Source organism: Neoarius graeffei, chromosome 5 (genome assembly GCF_027579695.1).
Source record: "Neoarius graeffei isolate fNeoGra1 chromosome 5, fNeoGra1.pri, whole genome shotgun sequence".
NCBI classification, from domain to species: Eukaryota; Metazoa; Chordata; class Actinopteri; order Siluriformes; family Ariidae; genus Neoarius; species Neoarius graeffei.
Window position 1 is genome coordinate 34,981,749 of NC_083573.1, and position 22,376 is coordinate 35,004,124.

The 22,376-nt window shown below is 42.6% G+C and overlaps 1 protein-coding gene across 1 annotated transcript in view; it reads left to right on the plus strand.

Annotated features, from left to right (window-relative positions):
• Positions 1 to 22,376, plus strand: part of LOC132886246 (carcinoembryonic antigen-related cell adhesion molecule 20-like) — a 37,497-nt gene that overhangs the window by 14,281 nt on the left and 840 nt on the right. The window contains exons 4-5 of the mRNA XM_060920804.1: positions 3,779 to 3,894; positions 21,882 to 22,055. Coding sequence (XP_060776787.1) covers positions 3,779 to 3,894; positions 21,882 to 22,055 — 290 coding nt within the window. The remainder of the gene's footprint in view (positions 1 to 3,778; positions 3,895 to 21,881; positions 22,056 to 22,376) is intronic.

Genomic DNA, 22,376 nt, shown 5'->3' on the forward strand with positions numbered 1-22,376 from the left:
GAAAGTTGCGGTGTTTTTTAGGTTTTTGTTGCAATTACATTGTGGGAGGAAGTGAAAGTTGCGAGAAATTGTTGCGATTTTCTCTTTTTGTGATTAAAATTGAGTGATGTGTTAAATATTAAGTTATTACTGAAAAACTATTGATTAAAAAAAACAAAGACACTGAGAAATGGTCCTATAAACAACTTTACCAATACAAAAGATTACCAGGACTACAAAAATGCAGAAAAATAGGCTTTACTTATCCAAATGCACCTGTTGGTTCAAAAGTTAAGGTGCATAGAACCTCACAGCACAACATGAAGTTACCTTAAAATATAATATAAATGCCTCAGCTTTCATGTAAGAAAAAAAACTATTAATACTTGTACTGTGTGCAGGCAGTCTCTCCTGAAGACTAAATTAAACAATAATTATAAACTAATAAAATAAATGGCTCAGGCTTCATAGAAGAAAAAAAAACAAATAATTTGAACAGAATCTCACAGTATGATGCTGAAGCTGCCTAAACAATGGAAAATAAAATACCATTTTGGCAAAAATGTTGGCATCCATTAATTTCTTGTATTAAGTAAAAAAATAATGTAAAGTGCACACAGTGTTTCACTGTAAACATAACACACTTTCAGTAACAGAATTTAAGCCTATATAAACACTGACTTGCACATGCTGCTGCTCTTGAATGTATGCATGGAAGTAAGGCGGAAGGTAGTTTGTCGACGTCACCTCAAGACGACGCCAACGATTGGTCAAATTTGCGGGAAAGTTATGGTGATTGGATATAATTGCAACACCGTCCTGAATTCGCGGGGATTGGTTGAATTTGCGTTGATGATGCAAATCACAGCATCGCAAAATCCTGGAGGGTCTGAATATTGCGCATGCGCACGTCGCTCTTTCCGAATAGAAACATCCGGCGATTCATCAAAACAATATGTCGAGTGAGATGCTTCGGAAATCATGTGAATAAACTGATAAATTTGATATGTAACCCGAATATCAGCGTATTTTGGCACTTGTCCAATTGGACAAGTAACTGAGACGATGAACTTGTCCAACATAAAGTATCACTTGTCCCGGACAAGCGTTAATGTCAAGCCCTGGAATATCAAAACAAGGCGTTCTGGCAAAGTCAGGGTCTTATTTATACACAGCAGAGAGACCCAGGAAGTGAAATGCAGGCTAGATGGAATTCCTGTCCCGGATCAGGATTAGCGCTCACCTGGGAGATAAGTAATCTCCGGAGTGGAAATCCGGGGTGGAGCATGACAGTGTCAGTAAGGTGAGAGAGAGCGCCACTTCCAGTCAGACTACAAACATGGCTGATCTGAACTACAACACCCAAGAACAACAGCGCCCTCTCTTGCCTGTCTTTTAATTACACCTGTCGCTCATTTCCTGGTTAATCAGCCCACACTATATAAACACCTCTCCCACACTCACTCAATGTGAAGTATTGTTCAGTGTCTTATCTGTTATAACAAGCTTTGTTATTCTGCCTGCCTTATTGTGGTCTTGATCCTTGTTATTGGTTCATTCTTGCTACTCTTTAGCCTAGCCCTTATTACTCTGTCTGCTGACTGATGTCTTTTGATTTTGTCAAGTGTTTTGGATTTATTGGCTATTCTATATTTCCTACTCTCTCTTACACATACATCTGTAAGTGCCTGCAACCTGACACACAGCACTTTTTTTTTTTTTAAGTACTTCAATGTTACACAAAGATCGGTCCATGACAGTTGTAAATGTCACTTAATTTCACGGGGTGTCAATAATGGTGGACACCGGTGAAAGTGATCACTATAATCGACACCATGTGACTTCTCAAACGTGTGGTTAGAAACAAAATGGCAACTGTCAATTTTTTTATTTTATTTATTTAACTTCGCCTAATAAATACAATGACGGATAGGCAGGGACACCACAACAGTAAAAAACAATTACTGTGGGCCCATAAAAACAAAGTATATTACAGTAAAAATACAACATTAATAGCAGCAGGTAATTTGGCTCGCTAGACTTCTTGCAGTATTACATTTCAAACAAATTGACTTAAAGCTAAATGAAAGAGTAAGAAACAAAGTAGGTTTGACAAGGATATTATGAAATATTGGTGAATTTGATAAGTACTGTAAAAACATGTCCATGATCTTTCCACTATGCTTACCTGTGATGGTAACATCCAGGTTTTCCTCAAATTGCTGATCGTGCTAAAAAAAAAAAAATCCATCTCACGCAATGAGCTGTGTCATCAGACAACAAGATCAAAGGGTGGGGTATTCTGGTTGATTAATTAACCAATAATAACTGTTGTAACTGAAACTCACCTTTATAAAATTGTTTTTTACTGGTAAATCTGAAAAGGTGTCTAATTATGGAGCGTTGATTATTGTAGCTGCCGCTCTACTATAATTATTTCAATGGAGATTATTTCAGTTTTTCTCTTATACAGTGTATTTTTCTCTTTCATATATTTCTTATTCCAACACACAGGCTGTACAATCCTTCCTTTCTGTTTAGGACAGTTGTTGAAATAGGATTATTTTCTCATGTTATTTGCCATTTTCACTTCATTCTCAGTCATATCTTAACAGTATTTATTGGTCACAAGCTGCAGGAATATTGTGATAGTGACTTATGTGACCAATAAATACTGTTAAGACATGACTGTGAGAATGAAGTGAAAATGGTAAATTACGAGAAAATAATCCTATTTCAACAACTGTCCCAAATAGAAAGGAAGTATTGTACAGCCTTCGTGTTGGTATGATGATGATAGGAAGAAGAAATATACAAAAAAAAGATGCACTGTATGAGAGAAAAAACTGAAATAATATTCGTAAAATTAATTATAGTAAAAACTTAACACACAAGCCAAATACACACAATGCGAGTGGTAAGAAAGCAGCCAGATGGCTTCACTCTGACAAGCCTATGAGCGCTCCAGATTTTATCTCGAACTCAGTGGCTGGCTGTTAATCTGTCAGACCTACACGCTGTTGTGCATGCATCAGATGGACTCTCAGATGCGCTCCACTGAGCTCTATATAAAATACCTATGCACGCTCCAGATTTGTTTTTTCATCTTAATTATTAGTTGTGTCACAATAAAACAACAATTTGCATCTTTAAAGTTGAGGGCATGTTGTGTAAATCAAATGGTGCTACCTCACCAAAAATATATTTAAATAAATAAATAGATATTAATTCCAGCTTGTAATGCAACAAAACAGGACAAAACACAAAGGGGGTGAATACTTTTGCAAGACACTGTATATAGTGTCCAGTTATTGGCTGGGTGAGAGAAGAGACCTTCAAGATTTATGAGTATTTTATATGTAAAATAGAAATGGAAGGAATTAAAATATTGGAAATGTCATTTTAAAAAAAGGGTACAGGTATTCAACTTCAAGAAAACTCAAATAAAGCATAAGCACACCAAAATGATACCTAAATGCAGTAACAAAGTTCAACTACTCAAGTATTTTCCAGGCCTGCTGGGATAAAGTATACAGTATATTCAGTACATGTTCTCTTGAAGGAGGGTCTTTAGTCAGTTACTGATTTTAAAATGTCAGTGTGTCACACTTTTTTTTTTAATCTAATGATTTATTAATTATTGACATTTTTGCCTTTCTGTGAGCAAATTATTACAAGAAATTCAGCTTCACTAGGGTTGTGATATTTTGTGTATTTATAGTTTTTTTTCACAAAGTCTGTTCTGTAATGGAGTATGGATAAAATAAATGGCTCATATGATTTCTTTGTTTTCTCATAGAAAAGACTGTGAGTGGAGGTGGACAGTCACTGTCTGCAGGAGCTATAGCTGGGATTGTTATTGGAGTTTTGGTAGGCATCGCTGCAGTTGCTGGTTTGATTTTTTACTTCATGAAAGCAAAACAAATGTAAGTAAATTCAACCATCACTTTGCAATATACTCAGTGATGTACTTTTTATGCAGTATGTAGTATTTCATCATAGCAATTTTTACTTGCCAGGAATTATGGACATTATTTTCTAATAGTGATTGAAATTAGTTGATATAAGCAATAAGTCAGAATAAACACAATATTACTGTTCAGATTATGAAAGTTACTGGCCACTTCCACCTTTGGAAAATGTATTATAAAGCTCTTTAATAAGTATTATATTGATTTTTAGAAGAAACACTGACTATTTAAATGGTTTTTAATGAATGCATTCTGCATTAATCTGTTTGTCATGTGATTGCTAACTACCTTGCAAAGGAAATACATTTGGGTCTGTGTGATTGTCCTACATTACCTACATTTTAGTCATTTTTGTCATTTACCTACATCTTAATCATTCAGGCCAAAAATAAACTCCAGAGGAAATGAGCAGAATAAAGGTATGTGTGAAGATATTCAGCCATTTATAAATATGTACTGGGTCTGAAAGACCTGACATGTAGATGATGGTAAAATATAATGATGGCATTTTATGATATTGACCAGCGTAAAATAAAGTATCATATACTTCATTCATATGACACATTTGGTAATGTTTTATATGAATTTTATGAGTCACTGTAAATTGGTAGATTTCATGGAATTTATGCAATATAGAGTGCCAGTCAAAAGTTTGGACACCCATACCCATTCATAGGTGTTACTGTATTTTGACTCTTTTCTACATTGTAGAACAATGCTGAAGACATAGACAATGAAATAACAAATTGAACATGTATGGAATGATGTGGTAAACAAAAGTGTTAAATACAAAATGTTTCATATTTTAGATTAATCAAAGTAGCCACCGTATACCTTCATGATGCTTTGCACACTATTGGCATTATCTTAACCAGCTTCATGAGGTAGTCACCTGGAATGCTTTTCAATTAACAGGTGTGCCTCATAAAAAGTTAATTAGTGCGATTTCTTGCCTCCTTAACGTGTTTCAGATCAAACAGTTTACAGGAAATAATAAATACAGTACATAGCCCTATTACACAACTGTAGTCATCCATATGTCAAGAGCCGCTCAGCTAAGTAAAGAGAAATGACATCCATCATTACTTTCAGATATGAAGTGTCTTTTAATTAATAAAAATAAAGAAAATCCATTGAATTAGGTGTGTCTAGACCAGCCTTTCTCAACCGGGGTGCCGCAGCACCCTGGGGTGCCGTCTGGCTTCATTAGGGGTGCCGTCAAAAAATTATATATTCTAACATTGTAATAAATAAAATGAATTAAAATTCCAAAAAAATGACAGTTACACTAATGCAGATCATCGCCGCCTCATGCATCATCAAAATTTGTCTCACGGCCCCCTTTCGCATGTCACAACGTCACTGCTGGGGTCAACGTATGGTCAGCGTGACTGCGTATATTTTATATGGGGGTGCCTTGAGAATTTGCATACTTCTGAAGGGTGCCATGACTGAAAAAAAGGTTGAGAAACGCTGGTCTAGACTTTTGACTTGAACTGTATTTTATGACAAGACATGACTTCTTTATATATTATTTCTTATACAGCAACAAATAATGGAGATGAACATGTAAGTCAGTTTCTTTTCTAAAATTATATAAATTATATTAGTATAAATACACAGGTGATTTTAAAAAAATCGCACATGCTGACTTGTCAAGAAATTCAGACTATTTCTCGATAATCATCTCGAGTGACTTGGCAAAATGGCTGCCAGTTGCTTTGTCACTGTAAGTGAGGAAAATGATGGAGCAAAATGCTGTTCCTAAAAGCACTAAAGATGCTACGAAGTTTGGTCTAAAACTATTCAAAGGTAAGGTGGAATTGTGATTTATTTTATCGATTTCAAAACAAAGTATTTGAGGTGAGTCGGCATGGATAAATGACAAGTCTGCGCGCTCCATTATTACATTTGCATGTCTCTTTTGAAGTTGAAATAAATTTTTTATATGATTTTTTTTACATTTTTCAAAAATAAATCACCTGTGTATTTATACTAAAACAATTCTCAGGCTCAGTGAGCATTTCTGAATAATAACCTCGATTTTGTCTTGGTTATTCTTCACCGATATTCACTTCACTTTCAGCAAACAACTGTGAATTACAAAGAGAGAATATGACTAAAACATGTCCATTAGTGTTTGTACAAGATGGCTGAAGGGTGGTGTGTTTTCATTGCATTATCTGTTCAGCTGCACAAATTCAACTGAAGTTGAACAGGATTTGCAAATTAGCAATTTTGTACTTCCAGAAATGCAGCCCTAAATCAACCTCTAAATATTTTCCTCATATGAGGCATCAAATGTAAAAAAGTTGAATACACTTTTGGCCCTGGCCCAGATTCCTCTCGATCAAGAATTCAGTATCAGTCTGGATTCTGGTGTAAGTCAACTCCCAGTTCCGTTATCAGACCAAAACCATGCTCCTATTAGTCAGTTTGTGACCCTTTTAATTGATAGTTTTTCTGTTTCTCCATCATGATGAATGGAAAAAGACAAAAACACAAACAATTCTATGTATTACCATAATGTGAGCTATAATATACTGTAGCTCACAGGTAGAGAGCAATTTAAAGTTTAAAATACACTACAGTCAACTAGTTTACAAGCTATCTCCTTTTAATGCTAACAGCCCACAAATCAACTTTTAATTAAAAATCTGTCTATATGAGGTGATAAGCTCTTTGACGTCATTATAGTAATGTGATCTCAACATGTGAAAATATGAAGAAGCAGCTAATATACTTACTATACACTAGAATGTTTAATTTAAAAAAATATTATCTTGAATGTTTACTCATAATACACCATTTTACAGTGTGCCTTTTTTGATTTTAGGATTCATACTATAAAGATATTGATTTGCAGGGCTCTCTAAAATTAAGCCTTATTTCACTCATTTCACAGTTTCTGCATTACACTACATTATAGCAGTAGGACTAAAGTTCCCAGAATCCTCTGTTGCGCTTTTTCTAGCCATGGGATGGTTTTTCTTTAAACCAATTTTTGTGCATCTGAGTCTGAAAAGTTTCAATTAATTGACGGAGAAGCTGAATTCCTCCTTCGACTACAGTAACGTGGTCCTCACCATAACTCAGTTCGGAAGCTAACATTAACCAAGGGTGAGTGGATTAGCCTGCTTGGCTCAAACTGGATTGTGAGTTCTTCAGAGACTGTGCATGTGCCATGAGGACAAAGGAGAAACAATGGACAAGAGAAATTCAGATAATGAGTGAATTGCCAGTGGTAGCCTGTGCAACCTGCTAATCAAAGGCTTGGCTGGACATCTTTCTACTGCGGGGTTTGCTTCAGCGCACCATTTGAGCATCTACAACACGAGGTTGAGTGAGTACTCCGACTTTAAAATTGAAACTAGTGAGGGAACGGTGACAGGGGACTGTGTAAGAACAGCCTGTGCAAACTAGTGTGATTGACACACAATCCCTTGATTAAAGTCTAAGTCTATTATTGGATTACACTACATGTGCACCAACGCGACGACTGGGCCCCAACATGGTTAACGCTATATTCCAAGCACTTGGTTAGGTTCATATGGTACCATCCTATCTCACTTGAACTTTCATGAACACTGTGGGTCACATTGTGATGAAGTTAGTGCGTTAAGTATAGTGGATTACAAACTCACTATCGGTGGCATATTATCTCATATTGTAATTGATTCCTGCTACAGTGCTAAGGGTGACCCCCCCCTTGTTAACTAAATAATTGCATACTATAGTTAAGTATTAGTTTTTCTTTGAAGAACATATTGTATACATTCATTCTGATTTCTTTCTAAAGAGGCTTTGAATTTAACAAGGGTTGAATCGATACCTGTATGTCTTTTTTTTTAATACTCAAAGGTAAAACAGGGTTACAACTGTGCACCTATTTGTCCTTTATTTGGCATAGGAGTACATTGTTTTTTCTTTTTTTTTCTAATTTCATTCTACACTCAATTTAATAAATAAAAAAACAGGAACGAGAGAGGGGTAAAATAAATGTTTTGTGTTTTCAGTCTCCTTACATGGTTACAGAGTACTTCATATATCATACCTGGTGTTAGGGTTTTGCTAGGATTCGAACCTGGTTCCTTGGTGTGATAATCCAGCAAACCCCCACTAGGCCACCAGGGGGATGACTCAAATGCAGAGGCGTGAGGCGGAAGTAGAAAAAGTATCAAAAGGTTTATTTATACTATATACACTATATACAGGGCAAAAAAAAACAAAAAAACAAAGAGTATAATCCAACACTGGGAAGACAAAGGGAAAAATAAAATATCAAAAGTTCAAAGTCCAAAAAGGAAAAGGCAAAAATGCAAAAGCTCAGAAGATCCAAAAACACAGTCACTACTAAATCCAAAAGAAAAGCAAAGTGCAAAACAAAGAACACAGTACAGAGGAAACTGGAGATAAACATAACAGCACAAAGACTCCGTGACCAGAGGACTGAACTCAGGGGGTATAAATACACAAACTAAACTGAACACAGGTGAAAATAATCAGGAGTAAACAGGCAATTAACACAGACACAAAACACAGGAACAGTGGTGGCCTCTAGAGGCCAAAACAAACATGACACGAAAAGGAAATAACAGCGGCCTCTAGAGGCCAAAACAGTCCCAGTCCTAACAGGACCCCCCCCTCTAGGAGCGTCTCCTGACGTTCCCAGGGCGATCCAGATGGGCTGAATGGAAGTCCCGACACAGTTCTTTATCTAGGACATCCCGAGCAGGAACCCAGCAGCGCTCCTCAGGACCATAGCCCTCCCAGTCCACCAGATATTGCAACCTGCCACGGACCCGGCGGGAGTCAAGCAGGCGATGCACAGTGAACACAGTCTGCCCCTGGAAGATGCGGGGGGGTGGGGGGTTCCTAGGGGCAGGGGCATACGTAGACGTCAGTACGGGCCGCAACAGGGAAACATGGAAAGTGGGGTTGATCCTCAGAGTCCGGGGCAACTGGAGCCGGTAGGAGACAGGGTTCACCCTGTGCACCACCTTGAAGGGGCCAATGTAGCGAGGAGCAAGCTTGCGGTTCTCCACCCGCAGCGGAAGGTCCTTAGTGGACAGCCAGACCCGCTGCCCAGGGCGGAAAGTGTGTGCAGGTCTTCTATGGCGGTTGGCCTGAGTCTGGTTGGTTCTGGAGGTCTGTTTGAGGGTCTTCCTGACCTTGCTCCAGGTCTTGCGACACCGTCTCACATATTGCTTGACCGAGGGCACCCCCACGTCCTCCTCCTGGTCCGGGAACAGAGGTGGCTGGAACCCGAATTGGCACTGGAATGGCGACAGCTTGGTGGCCGATGACTGCAGGGTGTTGTGGGCGTACTCCGCCCATGGCAGCCAGGTGCTCCACGATGTCGGGTTATCCATAGCCAGGCCTCGCAGGGTGGTTTCCAGGTCCTGGTTGAGCCTCTCCGTCTGACCATTGGACTGTGGGTGAAACCCAGAGGAGAGGCTGGCAGTGGCTCCGATGACCTTGCAGAACCCGTGCCACACTCGGGAGGAGAACTGGGGCCCTCGGTCTGAGACGATGTCCTGTGGAAGACCAAAGACTCGGAAGACATGATTGAACATAAGTTTAGCTGTTTCAAGAGCAGAGGGGAGTTTGCACAGTGGTATGAAGCGGCAGGCCTTGGAGAATCTGTCAACTATGACCAAAATGACCATGTTACCTTGTGACTCAGGGAGACCCGTGATGAAGTCGACTGCCATGTGGGACCAGGGACGCCGGGGAATGGTCAGAGGATGCAGGAGACCCTGGGGACGCTGTCGTGGGTTCTTGGTTCTGGTGCAAACCTCACAGGACAGGACAAATGACCTTACTTCCTTCTCCATGTTCGGCCACCAGAAGCGTCTTTTCAGGAAGTCCAGGGTCCTCCGAGCTCCCGGGTGGGTGGTGAGAGGGGAAGAGTGACCCCACTGGAGAACCTTGGCCCGGGCTTGATGTGGGATGTACAAGAGGCCCGGTGGCCCCGTCCCAGGACCGGGGTCCTGGCGTTGGGCTTGTCGAACAGCCTCCTCAATACCCCAGCGGACAGGGGCCACAATCCGGGACACCGGGATAATAGGCCCGACTTCATTCTCCCTGTTAGTGGCAGAGAACAGCCTGGACAGTGCGTCAGGTTTGGTGTTCTTGGAGCCGGGGCGGTACGAGAGGGTGAAGTCAAACCGACTGAAAAACAGGGCCCACCTAGCCTGTCGAGGGTTCAGTCTCTTGGCTTGCTGGAGGTACTCCAGGTTCTTGTGGTCAGTCCAAACCAGGAATGGATGTTGCGCTCCCTCCAGCCAGTGTCTCCACTCCTCAAGGGCCAGTTTGACCGCTAGCAGTTCTTGATCCCCCACATCGTACCGGGACTCCGCAGGACTCAGGCGGTGGGAGAAGTAAGCGCAGGGGTGCAGCTTTCCTTCCGAACGTTGAGAGAGCACCGCGCCGACACCACTGTCCGAGGCGTCCACCTCCACGATGAATGGTTGGGAGGTGTCCGGGAGGACCAGAATGGGTGCCGTGCAGAAGCAGTCCTTGAGGTCTTTGAACGCCTTTTCCGCCTGAGGAGACCAGACATAAGATCCACCTGTCCCTTTGGTGAGGTCTGACATGGGTGCTGCCACAGAACTGAAGTTCCTGATGAACTTGCGGTAGAAGTTAGCGAATCCTAAGAACCGCTGAACCTCCTTAACGGACTTGGGAGTAGGCCAGTCCCGGACGGCCAGGGTCTTGGCAGGGTCCATTTGGAGTTGGCCTGTCCGTACAATAAATCCCAGAAAGGAGACCTCGGGAACATGAAATTCGCATTTCTGGGCCTTGGCGAACAGATTGTTCTGTAGCAGCCTCTGGAGAACCTGGCGGACATGGTGGCGGTGCTCCTGCACGGTCTTGGAAAAGATAAGGATGTCGTCGAGGTAGACAAAAACGTACAGGTTAATCATGTCCCTTAAGACGTCGTTGATTAGGGCCTGAAAAACAGCTGGTGCGTTGGTGAGTCCGAAGGGCATCACCTGGTATTCGTAGTGCCCAGACGGGGTGTTAAAGGCAGTCTTCCACTCGTCTCCCTGTCGGATACGGATGAGGTGGTATGCGTTCCGTAGGTCCAACTTGGTGAAGACAGTGGCGCCTTGGAGCAGGTCGAAAGCAGTGGACATCAGCGGAAGGGGATATCGGTTGCGCACAGTGATCTTGTTCAGGCCCCTGCAGTCAATACATGGTTGGAGCCCCCCATCCTTCTTGCCGACAAAGAAGAAGCCGGCTCCAGCAGGTGAGGTGGAGGGTCGAATGAACCCAGAGACCAGGGCGTCTTTGAGGTATTCCTCCATGGCCTTGCGTTCTGGCTGAGAGAGGGAAAACAGTCTGCCACGAGGAGGGGTAGTCCCAGGGAGCAAGTCAATGGCACAGTCGTAGGCCCGGTGCGGAGGAAGAATGGCGGCCCTGCTCTTGCTGAATACCTCCTTGAGATCCCAGTACTCTGTGGGAACTTGAGATAACTCGGTGAGATCAGGGGGCTCGGCAGGAGACACAGGAGAGCTAGAGAGCAGACAAGAGGCATGGCATGCAGGGCCCCATTCCACAACCTGGCTAGTTACCCAGTCTATGCGAGGGTTGTGGCGAGTAAGCCAAGGAAGGCCTAGAATAACTGGGAACTCAGGTGAAGGAATCAGGTGCAGGGATATTTCTTCCTTGTGACCTTGAGACTGGAGGAAGACTGGAGAAGTAACTTGGGTGACTCTTCCATCACCTAACGCTTGGCCATCGAGGGCAGACACAGACAGTGGGACTTCAAGAGGTGCAGTAGGAATATTGATGCTTTGGGCGAAGTGAATATCCATAAAGTTCCCAGCTGCCCCTGAGTCTAACAAAGCTTGACAAGAGTGGACAGACTCACCCCAGGAGATGGAGACCGGGATGTAGATTCCTTGGCCAGGGAGTCCGGGAGAGAGGGTAGGCCCCATCACAACCCTCCCTCGGCTGGACGGGGTGGTCCTTTTCCCAAGAGTTCGGGACATGATGCTCGGAAGTGACCCGGCTTGCCACAGTAGATGCAGCACTTGTCCCTCCTTCTGCGCTCCCTCTCAGATGCGGAGAGGCGAGTACGACCCACTTGCATGGGTTCTGGACAGTCACTGAAAGAGGTAGACGGTTTCCAGGTAGAGGTAGGGAGGCTGGGCGGGGGCTCAAGGCTTGGTGGCGTTCTCTCATCCTGTTGTCCAGACGAATAGCATGTGAGATGAGGGTTTCGAGGTCACTTGGGCATCCAATAGAGGCCAGACCATCCTTGATGGGGTCAGACAGACCATGGTGGAAGGCTGACACCAGGGCAGTCTTGTTCCATCCACTTACTGCTGCGAGCATTCGGAACAAGATGGCGTAATCTGCGACGCTTCCTCCTTGCCGGATGGACATGAGCTTTTGGGCTGCGTTGGTACTGATGTCTGCCTGATCAAAGACCCAAAGCATCTCTTTCAGAAAACAGCTGGAAATCAAGGCACTCAGGTCCCTGTCTTGGCCAGATAGCAGTAGCCTTACCAGCTAATAAGGTGATCACAAAGGCAATCTGGGCGGCACGGTGGTGTAGTGGTTAGCGCTGTCGCCTCACAGCAAGAAGGTCCTGGGTTCGAGCCCCGGGGCCGGCGAGGGCCTTTCTGTGTGGAGTTTGCATGTTCTCCCCGTGTCCGCGTGGGTTTCCTCCGGGTGCTCCGGTTTCCCCCACAGTCCAAAGACATGCAGGTTAGGTTAACTGGTGACTCTAAATTGACCGTAGGTGTGAATGTGAGTGGTTGTCTGTGTCTATGTGTCAGCCCTGTGATGACCTGGCGACTTGTCCAGGGTGTACCCTGCCTCTTGCCCATAGTCAGCTGGGATAGGCTCCAGCTTGCCTGCGACCCTGTAGAAGGATAAAGCGGCTAGAGATAATGAGATGAGATGAGACAAAGGCAATCTTGCGGCGATCCGTAGTGTAGGTGGTAGGCTGAAGCTCAAAGGTGAGTTGACACTGGGTAAGGAACTCTCGGCACTCACTGTGCTTGCCGTCGTACCTCTGTGGTGCAGGAAGGCTGGGTTCGCGAGGTGAAGAAGGCAGCATGGCAGGAGGCACAGGAGCAGGATCAGGAGATGCAGGCAGAGATGTCAGCTGTGCCAGGGTTTTCCCGATTTGCTGAAGCAGTTCCTCGTGGCGAGCAAGGGCCTCACGTTGGCTGGTGAGCGTACGTCCATGAGCGTCCATGGTCGCTCCGAAGCGTGTCAAAGCTGCCGTAATTCCCTGAAGGTTGGCCGGGTAGACAGTTGAAGCAGCCTCTGCTGAGTTAGTCATAACGGAGTCTTTCTGTTAGGGTTTTGCTGGGATTCGAACCTGGTTCGTTGGTGTGATAATCCAGCAAACCCCCACTAGGCCACCAGGGGGATGACTCAAATGCAGAGGCGTGAGGCGGAAGTAGAAAAAGTATCAAAAGGTTTATTTATACTATATACACTATATACAGGGCAAAAAAAAAACCCAAAGAGTATAATCCAACACTGGGAAGACAAAGGGAAAAATAAAATATCAAAAGTTCAAAGTCCAAAAAGGAAAAGGCAAAAATGCAAAAGCTCAGAAGATCCAAAAACACAGTCACTACTAAATCCAAAAGAAAAGCAAAGTGCAAAACAAAGAACACAGTACAGAGGAAACTGGAGATAAACATAACAGCCCAAAGACTCCGTGACCAGAGGACTGAACTCAGGGGGTATAAATACACAAACTAAATTGAACACAGGTGAAAATAATCAGGAGTAAACAGGCAATTAACACAGACACAAAACACAGGAACAGTGGTGGCCTCTAGAGGCCAAAACAAACATGACACGAAAAGGAAATAACAGCGGCCTCTAGAGGCCAAAACAGTCCCAGTCCTAACAACCTGGTATAAGTGTAAAAGTAATTTAATTGAATTTCTGAAGAATTACATAGTGTATGCTAGGGACACTGGTATCGTAGTTCTTCAGTGGAGGCACTGCGCTAGATATTTACTTTAAACTGCCATGTCAGGGTCAATATTACTCGCACACAGTGCTTACCATTCCTAATTTGAGTATAGAAATCCTGGAGTCCTGTGGTAGACAGGAAGTCCAGTAAATTTACCATCACCAGCTGGAAACCCAGGTTCCTGTTTGAGTGCGACCCCAGTGTATGTTTAGACACTAGGAAAAAAGGGGTTACATTTTGGAGGCACTGCTGGGATTGTCCTGTTTGCCAGATAAGGGAATTTGGTTTATTACTGTCATAGTGAGTTGATTTGTTAACAGTGAATTTCATATTTTATTGTGATATTGTTGCTTGTTGTAAACATCATGGAGCTTAATAAGGTTGTTGAGTGGAGTCAGGAGGAGAATGTTAGCCTCTGTCATGCTATTGTGATGGGTGATGTGCCCATAGATGTAGTGGAAGACACTATTTTGAAAATGTTGAACACAGTGAAAGTCTTCAGTCGCACTAAGATATGTGGTCGCTGTGGAGACACTACTGGTCGCAAGCTGTTCATACAAGTGGAAACTAGCACTTATTTAGAGGCTCTTACTGTACCTTTGGAAATAGGTATTGAAGGAGAGGCAGGGCCTTGGACTGTGCACGTAGTTCAGAATCTTATAGTTCCAGAGCCTAATTCAGATTTCCACTCAAAGCTGTTGACACTCCTGCAGCAAGAGGGCAAAACTTTGAAGGATGTTAGGGCCATTGTTTCTGAGGCTCTGTCTCCCAAACCAGATATAAACATGGATCTAGTGAATGTTTTTGGTAGGCTAGTACAGGGGTTCTCAACCCCTGTACTAGCCTACCAATAACTTTCACTAGATCCATAGATTTTATTAGGATCTAATAATCTATTGTAATGTGTATTAATGGGATGCAACATCACTTCCTGTTACAGATGGGAGCCCAGGAATTAAATAAATGCAATAAAACAAACTGTTTTTAATTGTAGGTATTGTATTTAAAACTGTATGGATGTGCCAGAAGCCAAACCGTGCATACAGGGCATTCTCAGTCAAAAGGGATTATTGATCCTAAAGTGGAGTCTAATTGATTAACACGAGAACTTATTGCCATGTTTGTGTACAGCAAACAAGCAATTTATTAAAACCAAGAAGTACACTCAAAAGAAGTGGATATAGAAACCACTCAATGGGATAGATCTTTACATGCTAACAAAGGATTTTTCCTATGAAAGAAAAATTTACTTGCTAAATTTGACATTAGTAGAGTAAATTTTGATCCTCTTGTAGCCGGAACTAAATACAAAAACAAGTTATGCATACTATCAGTTAACTTAATGTGAAGATAATTAACAGATAATCAACAGATTTTAAGTTTTTTAAGATTGTTTATTTTTAGTCTTGTGTATTTGTAATCATTTGTTATCTGTATAGGCATGACCACAACAGCTCTGCTGATCAACTTATGTTTACATAGTTATTCATTCATTATGAGTTGGAAAATTATCCATCTGTTGAGTTCCCCCAACATCTCATACTACCTGGTGCTGCAGACATCATTCTACATGGACAAACAGAAGAAAACCTGAACGAGCATGGAGACGTACAACTTTTAATATGTGGTTGGGTTAAAGATCTGGGGATCAGGATACTACAAGATAAATCTTGTATCATTTTTGCCCGGGTAAGGAAGAATTTCTGGGCTTTGTACGCATCTTTGGAATGGTTGCTAGGATGCTACATGTTTTAGTATCAGGTGTAAACAACCACAGCCACTTAATTCTCAGTCCTCCCTGTTGTTTTCTTCCAGCAGATCCATATAATTTACCCACAAACATATTTATTTATTCTGTCCACTGCGAGTGCAGTGTGTGTGTGCGCGCGCGCATAGGGGGGTTAAATGCAAAGGAGGGACGTGGCAATAATAAAGACTTGTTCTTCTTAATTTACCCACAAATGTATTTATTCCACTTGAAAGGTGTATGTCAAACTAGCTACTGGATTTGGAACACTACGACACCCTGAACTACTTAGTATTTGGATTCAAACTTGGAAAAAAATTTTTGGAAAAAAATTTTTGCAGCCCACTAGATGGTGCTTTGCGGTCCATTAGAAACACTGGGCTAGTAGACAAGTGTTGTCAAGGGCCCACTGATGGACCTAGTTACAGAAAGTTGAGATTGTTTCAGGGAATGAAACCTGTTCCATCAGGTGAAGAGGAATATGATGCCTGGATGGAGCAGGCTACTCAAATGATTAGTGAGTGGCAGTGTAGCGATGTGGTTAAGAAGCAGCGCATTGTTAAGTTTGAAAGGGCCTGCTGCTGACATTGTCAGATTTTTGAAGGTTAGCAATCCGTCTGCTACTGATTTAGCTGCTTTGGAGACAGCATATGACACTACAGAGAGTGGGCCAGATCTCATGGCTAAATTCTGACACACTTATCAAGAGGATGGAGAAAAGCTGTCTGTGTTCTTGTACTGATTGGATAAGCTACTTCATTGAGCCCTACTAAAGGGTGGCATTGCCGCTGAAGGCATGAACAGAGCGTGAATGGAGCAGCTGATTAAAGGTGCACTGACGAATGATATTGTTGCATTGCGTGTTCAAATGAGCCACACTATGCAAGATCCCCCTTCCTTTTCCCAACTGATGAAAGAGGTGAGGGAAGAAGAGAACTGGGTCAGTGCCAGAGAGGGTGTGAGGGTGACAGCGAAGGTTGCCACCTCAACTGTTGCTGAAGCATCTGAAGTTCTTGAATTGAACAGTTTGAGGAAGGAAGTCAAATAATTGTCTTCTCAAGTGTCCAGACTGAGTGTAGCTACAGTGAGTCCTAGTTCTGAAATGCTGAAGACAAAGACTGGGTTCGATGTTCGAGTATCCGAAGTTGCTGCTCAGAGTGCCCCACCTAGAGATAAAGTGCCCAGATCTCCCCCAGGAATTTTTTGTTACAAGTGTGGTGAAGATGGGCATACAAAGAAAGAATGTCAAGGCTCTGAAGACTTGATAAAAGTTAATCAGAAGCTGTTAAATGCATACAAAACAGGGAAACTCTGCCAGAATCACGTTCCACAAATTGTTCCTCTGCTTGTAAGGCTGGCTTGCCTGTAGGTTTAGTGGGACCCACCCCTGTTGTACTGGTTCAGATAGAGGGCATTTATGCAAGGGCTTTGTTAGATAGTGGATCCCAAGTCACTATTTTGTATAGAAGCTTTTACAATACTTACTTGAAACATTTAGCCATTCAGCCTGTTTAGAACCTTGAGATATGGGAGTTAAGTTCCCACAAATATGGATGGCCTTTCTGTTTCTTCACGTGCAGCAGTAAAAGACCTTGGGGTGATTATTGACCACAGTCTTTCATTTGAAAATCACATCGATAACATTACCCGGATAGCTTTCTTTCATCTCAGAAATATTGCTAAGATAAGAAATTTAATGTCACTACATGATGCAGAAAAACTAGTTCATGCTTTTGTTACCTCCAGGTTGGATTATTGTAATGCCTTACTGTCTGGATGTTCCAATAAATACATAAACCAGCTCCAGTTAGTTCAAAATGCAGCAGTAAGAGTCCTTACTAGAACTAGAAAATATGACCACATCACCCCTGTTTTATCCATACTGCATTGGCTCCCAATCAAATTTTGTATTGTTTATAAAATACTACTATTGACCTTTAAAGCACTGAATGGTCTTGCACCACAGTACCTGAGTGAAATTCTGGTCCTCTATGACCCACCATGCCTACTTAGATCAAAAGGTGCAGGCTATGTGCTGGTACCTCATATAGTGAAGGCTACATCAGGGGGCAGAGCCTTTTCTTACAAAGCCCCACAGTTATGGAACAGCCTTCCAAGTAGTGTTCGGGAATCAGACGCAGTCTCAGCATTTAAGTCTAGGCTGAAAACATCTGTTTAATCAAGCCTTTTGTTAATAATGTTTATGAGGTAAAGGTGTAGATCTGGAGGGTCCTCAGACATAGTGTTTTGGTAAACTGGGATGTATGGATGCTGTCAGTCCCCCACTTGCTTGCTCACTCAAGTTTGTTGACAGTGTAGTGGCTGGCTGCTTTATGTCCCGGGGCTCCCTCATGCCTGTGTTACCTTCTGGCTCTCCCCTTTTAGTTATGCTGTCATAGTTAGTTTTGCCAGAGTCCCTGCTTGCACTCAGTGCAAAATGTATACCATTCCTACTTATCAGGTGACATTGGGCATATCTAACAACCTGTGTTCCCCTGCCCCCCAATCTGTCCCTCTGAGTTACATGTCAATCCTGAGATCGAGATGCTGACCTCTTCTGCTCCTCGGACCTGCCTGATCCATCCTGATGCCCTATGTCTGGCTGGAGTTTCATCACATTGCTCCTGTGGAGGACGGCCCCATATGGACAGTTGAAAGTCGCACTTGGAAGATGCTCTGGACACGTAATGCTTTTATGGCTGAGGACTACAGTTGACTTGCTAACTTTAGGATTACAGTTGTCATGAACAGTTTTGCACCCAAGTTTCCATCAATGAAGAGTTATAACAGCAACGAAACAGACTTCATGTTAAAACTGTTAATGTTATAATCATGTTGTCTGTTATCACCCAGATGAGGATGACCCTTTTGAGTCTGGTTCCTCTCGAGGTTTCTTCCTCATGTCGTCTGAGGGAGTTTTTCCTTGCCACCGTCGCCACAGGCTTGCTCATTGGGGATAGATTAGGAATAAAATTAGCTCATGTTGTAAGTCATTCAAATTCTATAAAGCTGCTTTGCGACAATGTCTATTGTTAAAAGCGCTATAAAAATTTACTTGACAAATACCCTTATAATGGCTATCTTCCAGTCAGACTCGAATTCACTGAAATTGTGGCTGCTGTGCCCTAGAAAGTTGACACCTTAGCCTTAGTGTGTCTAGACCCTGTGAAAGATGGGGGCATTGCCATTCTCGTTGGGACAAACACCAGCTTAGTCAAGAAGTTATTTGACTCCTGTAGAGAGAAAGCTGGAGGAGGATTTTTAAACACTTTGACCATTCATCCCATGATTAAAGAAGCTTACCATCAGTCAGATAGATGCCTCACCAGAGGAGACTGGAAAGCATGGAACAGTATGGTTTGTTCAGCGTAAGCCTTTGACTCTTCACCCAGGCCAACTGCTGCATGTAACCTGTGTGTCCAGGTTTCCTGGTGACTTCAATGATAAGTTAGCACTCATAGACCAACCTAAAGACATGTCACATCATGATGAATTCCAGGTGAGGCCTGAAGTGCACCCTGCAACAGTTGTGTGCAATAGATGCATCACAGAGACTGTCAGAAACATCTCCACAAAGGAAGGAGTTCTGAAATGGGGAACTCCTCTTGCATGTTTTCCCTGTTGCATTGGTGCTGCAGCTGACTGCTAAGGCAGACAAAGAACCACCCACTGCACTCACTCTGACTTCTTTTGATTTCAGAAACTCTTCTATGCCAGAAGATGCCAAATACCATCTTTGTGAAAAAATGATGGAGAGGAATGATGTATTTTCATGCCATGAGTGAGATGTGGGGTGTTCCAAAAGTACCAAACACAAGAAGACTGACTGACTGATGCAAGACCTTTCAGAGAGAGATCGCGGCTGGTCTGGAGGATGTCTGGCAACACTTACAGGAACTCCAGAGGAATGGCATCTCTGAATCCCAAAACCCCTACACGTCCTCAATCATGGTTGTTTGCAAGAAGTCCAGGAAAGTAATAATGTGTGTTGACTACGGAACTCTGAATCAAATGACTATACCGGACCAGTATACCATTCCAAGAATTGAAGATGCTCTTCACTCATTGTCTGGCAGTAAGTGGTTCAGTGTCTTGGATTTGAGGCATGTCTATTACAAAATCCCAATGAGCAAAGTCGACAAGGAGAAGACGGCATTTATCTGTCCTCTGGGCTTTTATCAATTTGAATGCATGCCTCAACGAATCTCTGGGGCACCTACAACTTTCCAGAGAGTGATGGAGCAAACCATTGGAGACATGAACTTCTTGGAAGTTCCGGTATACCTGGATGATTTAATAGTTTTTGGTAGAACCATTGGGGAACACAAAGAGAGGTTGTTAAAAGTCCTTGACCGACTGAAAGAAGAAGGCCTGAAGCTTTCACTTGATAAGTGTCAGTTCGGCAGAACATCTGTCACCTATGTAGTCACCATAGTGTCCCAAGATGGAATTGCCATGGATCCATCAAAGATGGAAACTGTTGTCTCCTGGCATAGGCCCAACACTGTGACAAAGCTTAGATCCTTTTAGGGGTTCTGTGGCTACTGTCAACGTTTTGTGAAAGATTTCTCAAGATTGTGTTGCTCCCTAAATTAATTGCTTCAAGGGTATCCATCTCATTCCCAGTTAAAGAAAGTGAAGCTGGAGAGCCAGTCACTAGTAAGACCTTCAAGCCCTTGGAACCCTTTTGCTCCAGGTGAAGTGAACGCTGTGAGAGTGCTTTCCAAGATCTAAAGACGCGGTTGATGCAGGCACTAGCTTTTGCTGACTTGCTGAAGCCATAGGTCTTGCAGGTTGATGTTAGCGCAGATGGCCTTGGAGGCGTATTGTGCCAACAACACGAAGAAGGACTGTGGCCTGTCGCCTTCATTAGCAGGAGTCTGTCTCCATCAGAGGAGAAATTATCCTACACATAAATTAGTTTTTAGCTCTGAAGTGGGCCGTGGTGGACAGACTACATGATTACTTGTATGGGGCCTTGTTTGAAGTGAGAACTGACAATCCCTTGACCTATATTCTGACACCAGCAAAACTCTATGCCACTGGCCATAGATAGTTATCTGCATTGTCAACCTACAATCAGTCCCCCCAGGATTTCGCGGGTCTGTTTTATGATTGTTGTGGGCTAAAATGTCTGATGTTGTGGGGGTTTTTCCAAAAAATTGCGATGAAAGTTGTGGTGTTTTTTAGGTTTTTGTTGCGCTTACATTGCGGGAGGAAGTGAAAGTTGCGAGAAATTGTTACGATTTTCTCTTTTTGTGATTAAAATTGAATGATATGTTAAATATTAAGTTATTACTGAAAAACTATTGATTAAAAAAACAAAGACACTGAGAAATGGTCCTATAAACATCTTTACCAATATAAAAGATTACTAGGACTACAAAAATGCAGAAAAATAGGCTTTACTTATCCAAATGCACCTGTTGGTTCAAAAGTTAAGGTGCATAGAACCTCACAGCACAACATGAAGTTACCTTAAAATATAATATAAATGCCTCAGCTTTCACGTAAGAAAAAAAACAACTATTAATACTAGTACTGTGTGCAGGCAGTCTCTCCTGAAGACTAAATTAAACAATAATTATAAACTAATAAAATAAATGGCTCAGGCTTCATAGAAGAAGAAAAAACAATTTGAACAGAATCTCACAGTATGATGCTGAAGCTGCCTAAACAATGGAAAATAAAATACCACTTTGGCAAAAATGTTGGCATATTAATTTCTTGTATTAAGTAAAAAAATAATGTAAAGTGCACAGTCCTTCACTGTAAACATAGCACACTTTCAGTAACAGAATTCAAGCCTATATAAACACTGACTCGCACATGCTGCTGCTCTTGAATGTATACACGGAAGTAAGGCGGAAGGTAGTTTGTCGACGTCACCTCAAGACGACACCAACGATTGGTCAAATTTGTGGGAAAGTTACGGTGATTGGATATAATTGCAACACCGCCCTGAATTCACGGGGATTGGTTGAATTTGCGTTGAAGTTGCAAATCGCAACATCGCGAAATCCTGGAGGGTCTGTACAATTTCAGTCTCAAACATAGGCCAGGGCTGAATAACATTGATGCAGAGTCTCTCTCAAGATGCCCCCGTCCAAATTTGTCAGCTGCTGATGAATGGCAGGAGATACCAGTTCCTGGAATACGAGCACTTTGCCAATGTTTGTCAACTGGGAAAGGACTAAGAAACCTCTTATATCCTGGTGTCATTCAACAGATTAGTGCTCATGTCTCTGCCCTGCCCAAAGCTCACTGTCAGACAGCAGCTGTAGTGAGAGACCAGTTGCCTAAGTTCAGCTCAAGTGAACTGCTAGCAGCTCAGCAAACTGATCCCTGCTTGGGAGAGGTGTTGCTTGCTGTACAGCAGCACAAACCCACTGGCAGTATCCAGGTAGACCATCTTGACATCCAACTCTTTTAAAAAAGAATGGCACAAGCTGTTGGTTGACCAAAATTTACTGTACAGAGCAATGAAGTTGTCTGTTGGATGCCTTAGGAAACTGCCCAAACAGTTCCACAGTTTTGTCTTGAAATCCCTGCATGACCAGACTGGGCATTTAGATTTTGACAAGACATATGTCTTAGTCCATGACAGATTTTTCTGGCTGGGCATGAAAGTTGATGTGGAACCATACTGCAAGACTTGTGAGCAGTACATCAAGAGAGAGCCTCTGCCACAGAAGGCTGTGCTATTATCCCATATACACAGTTC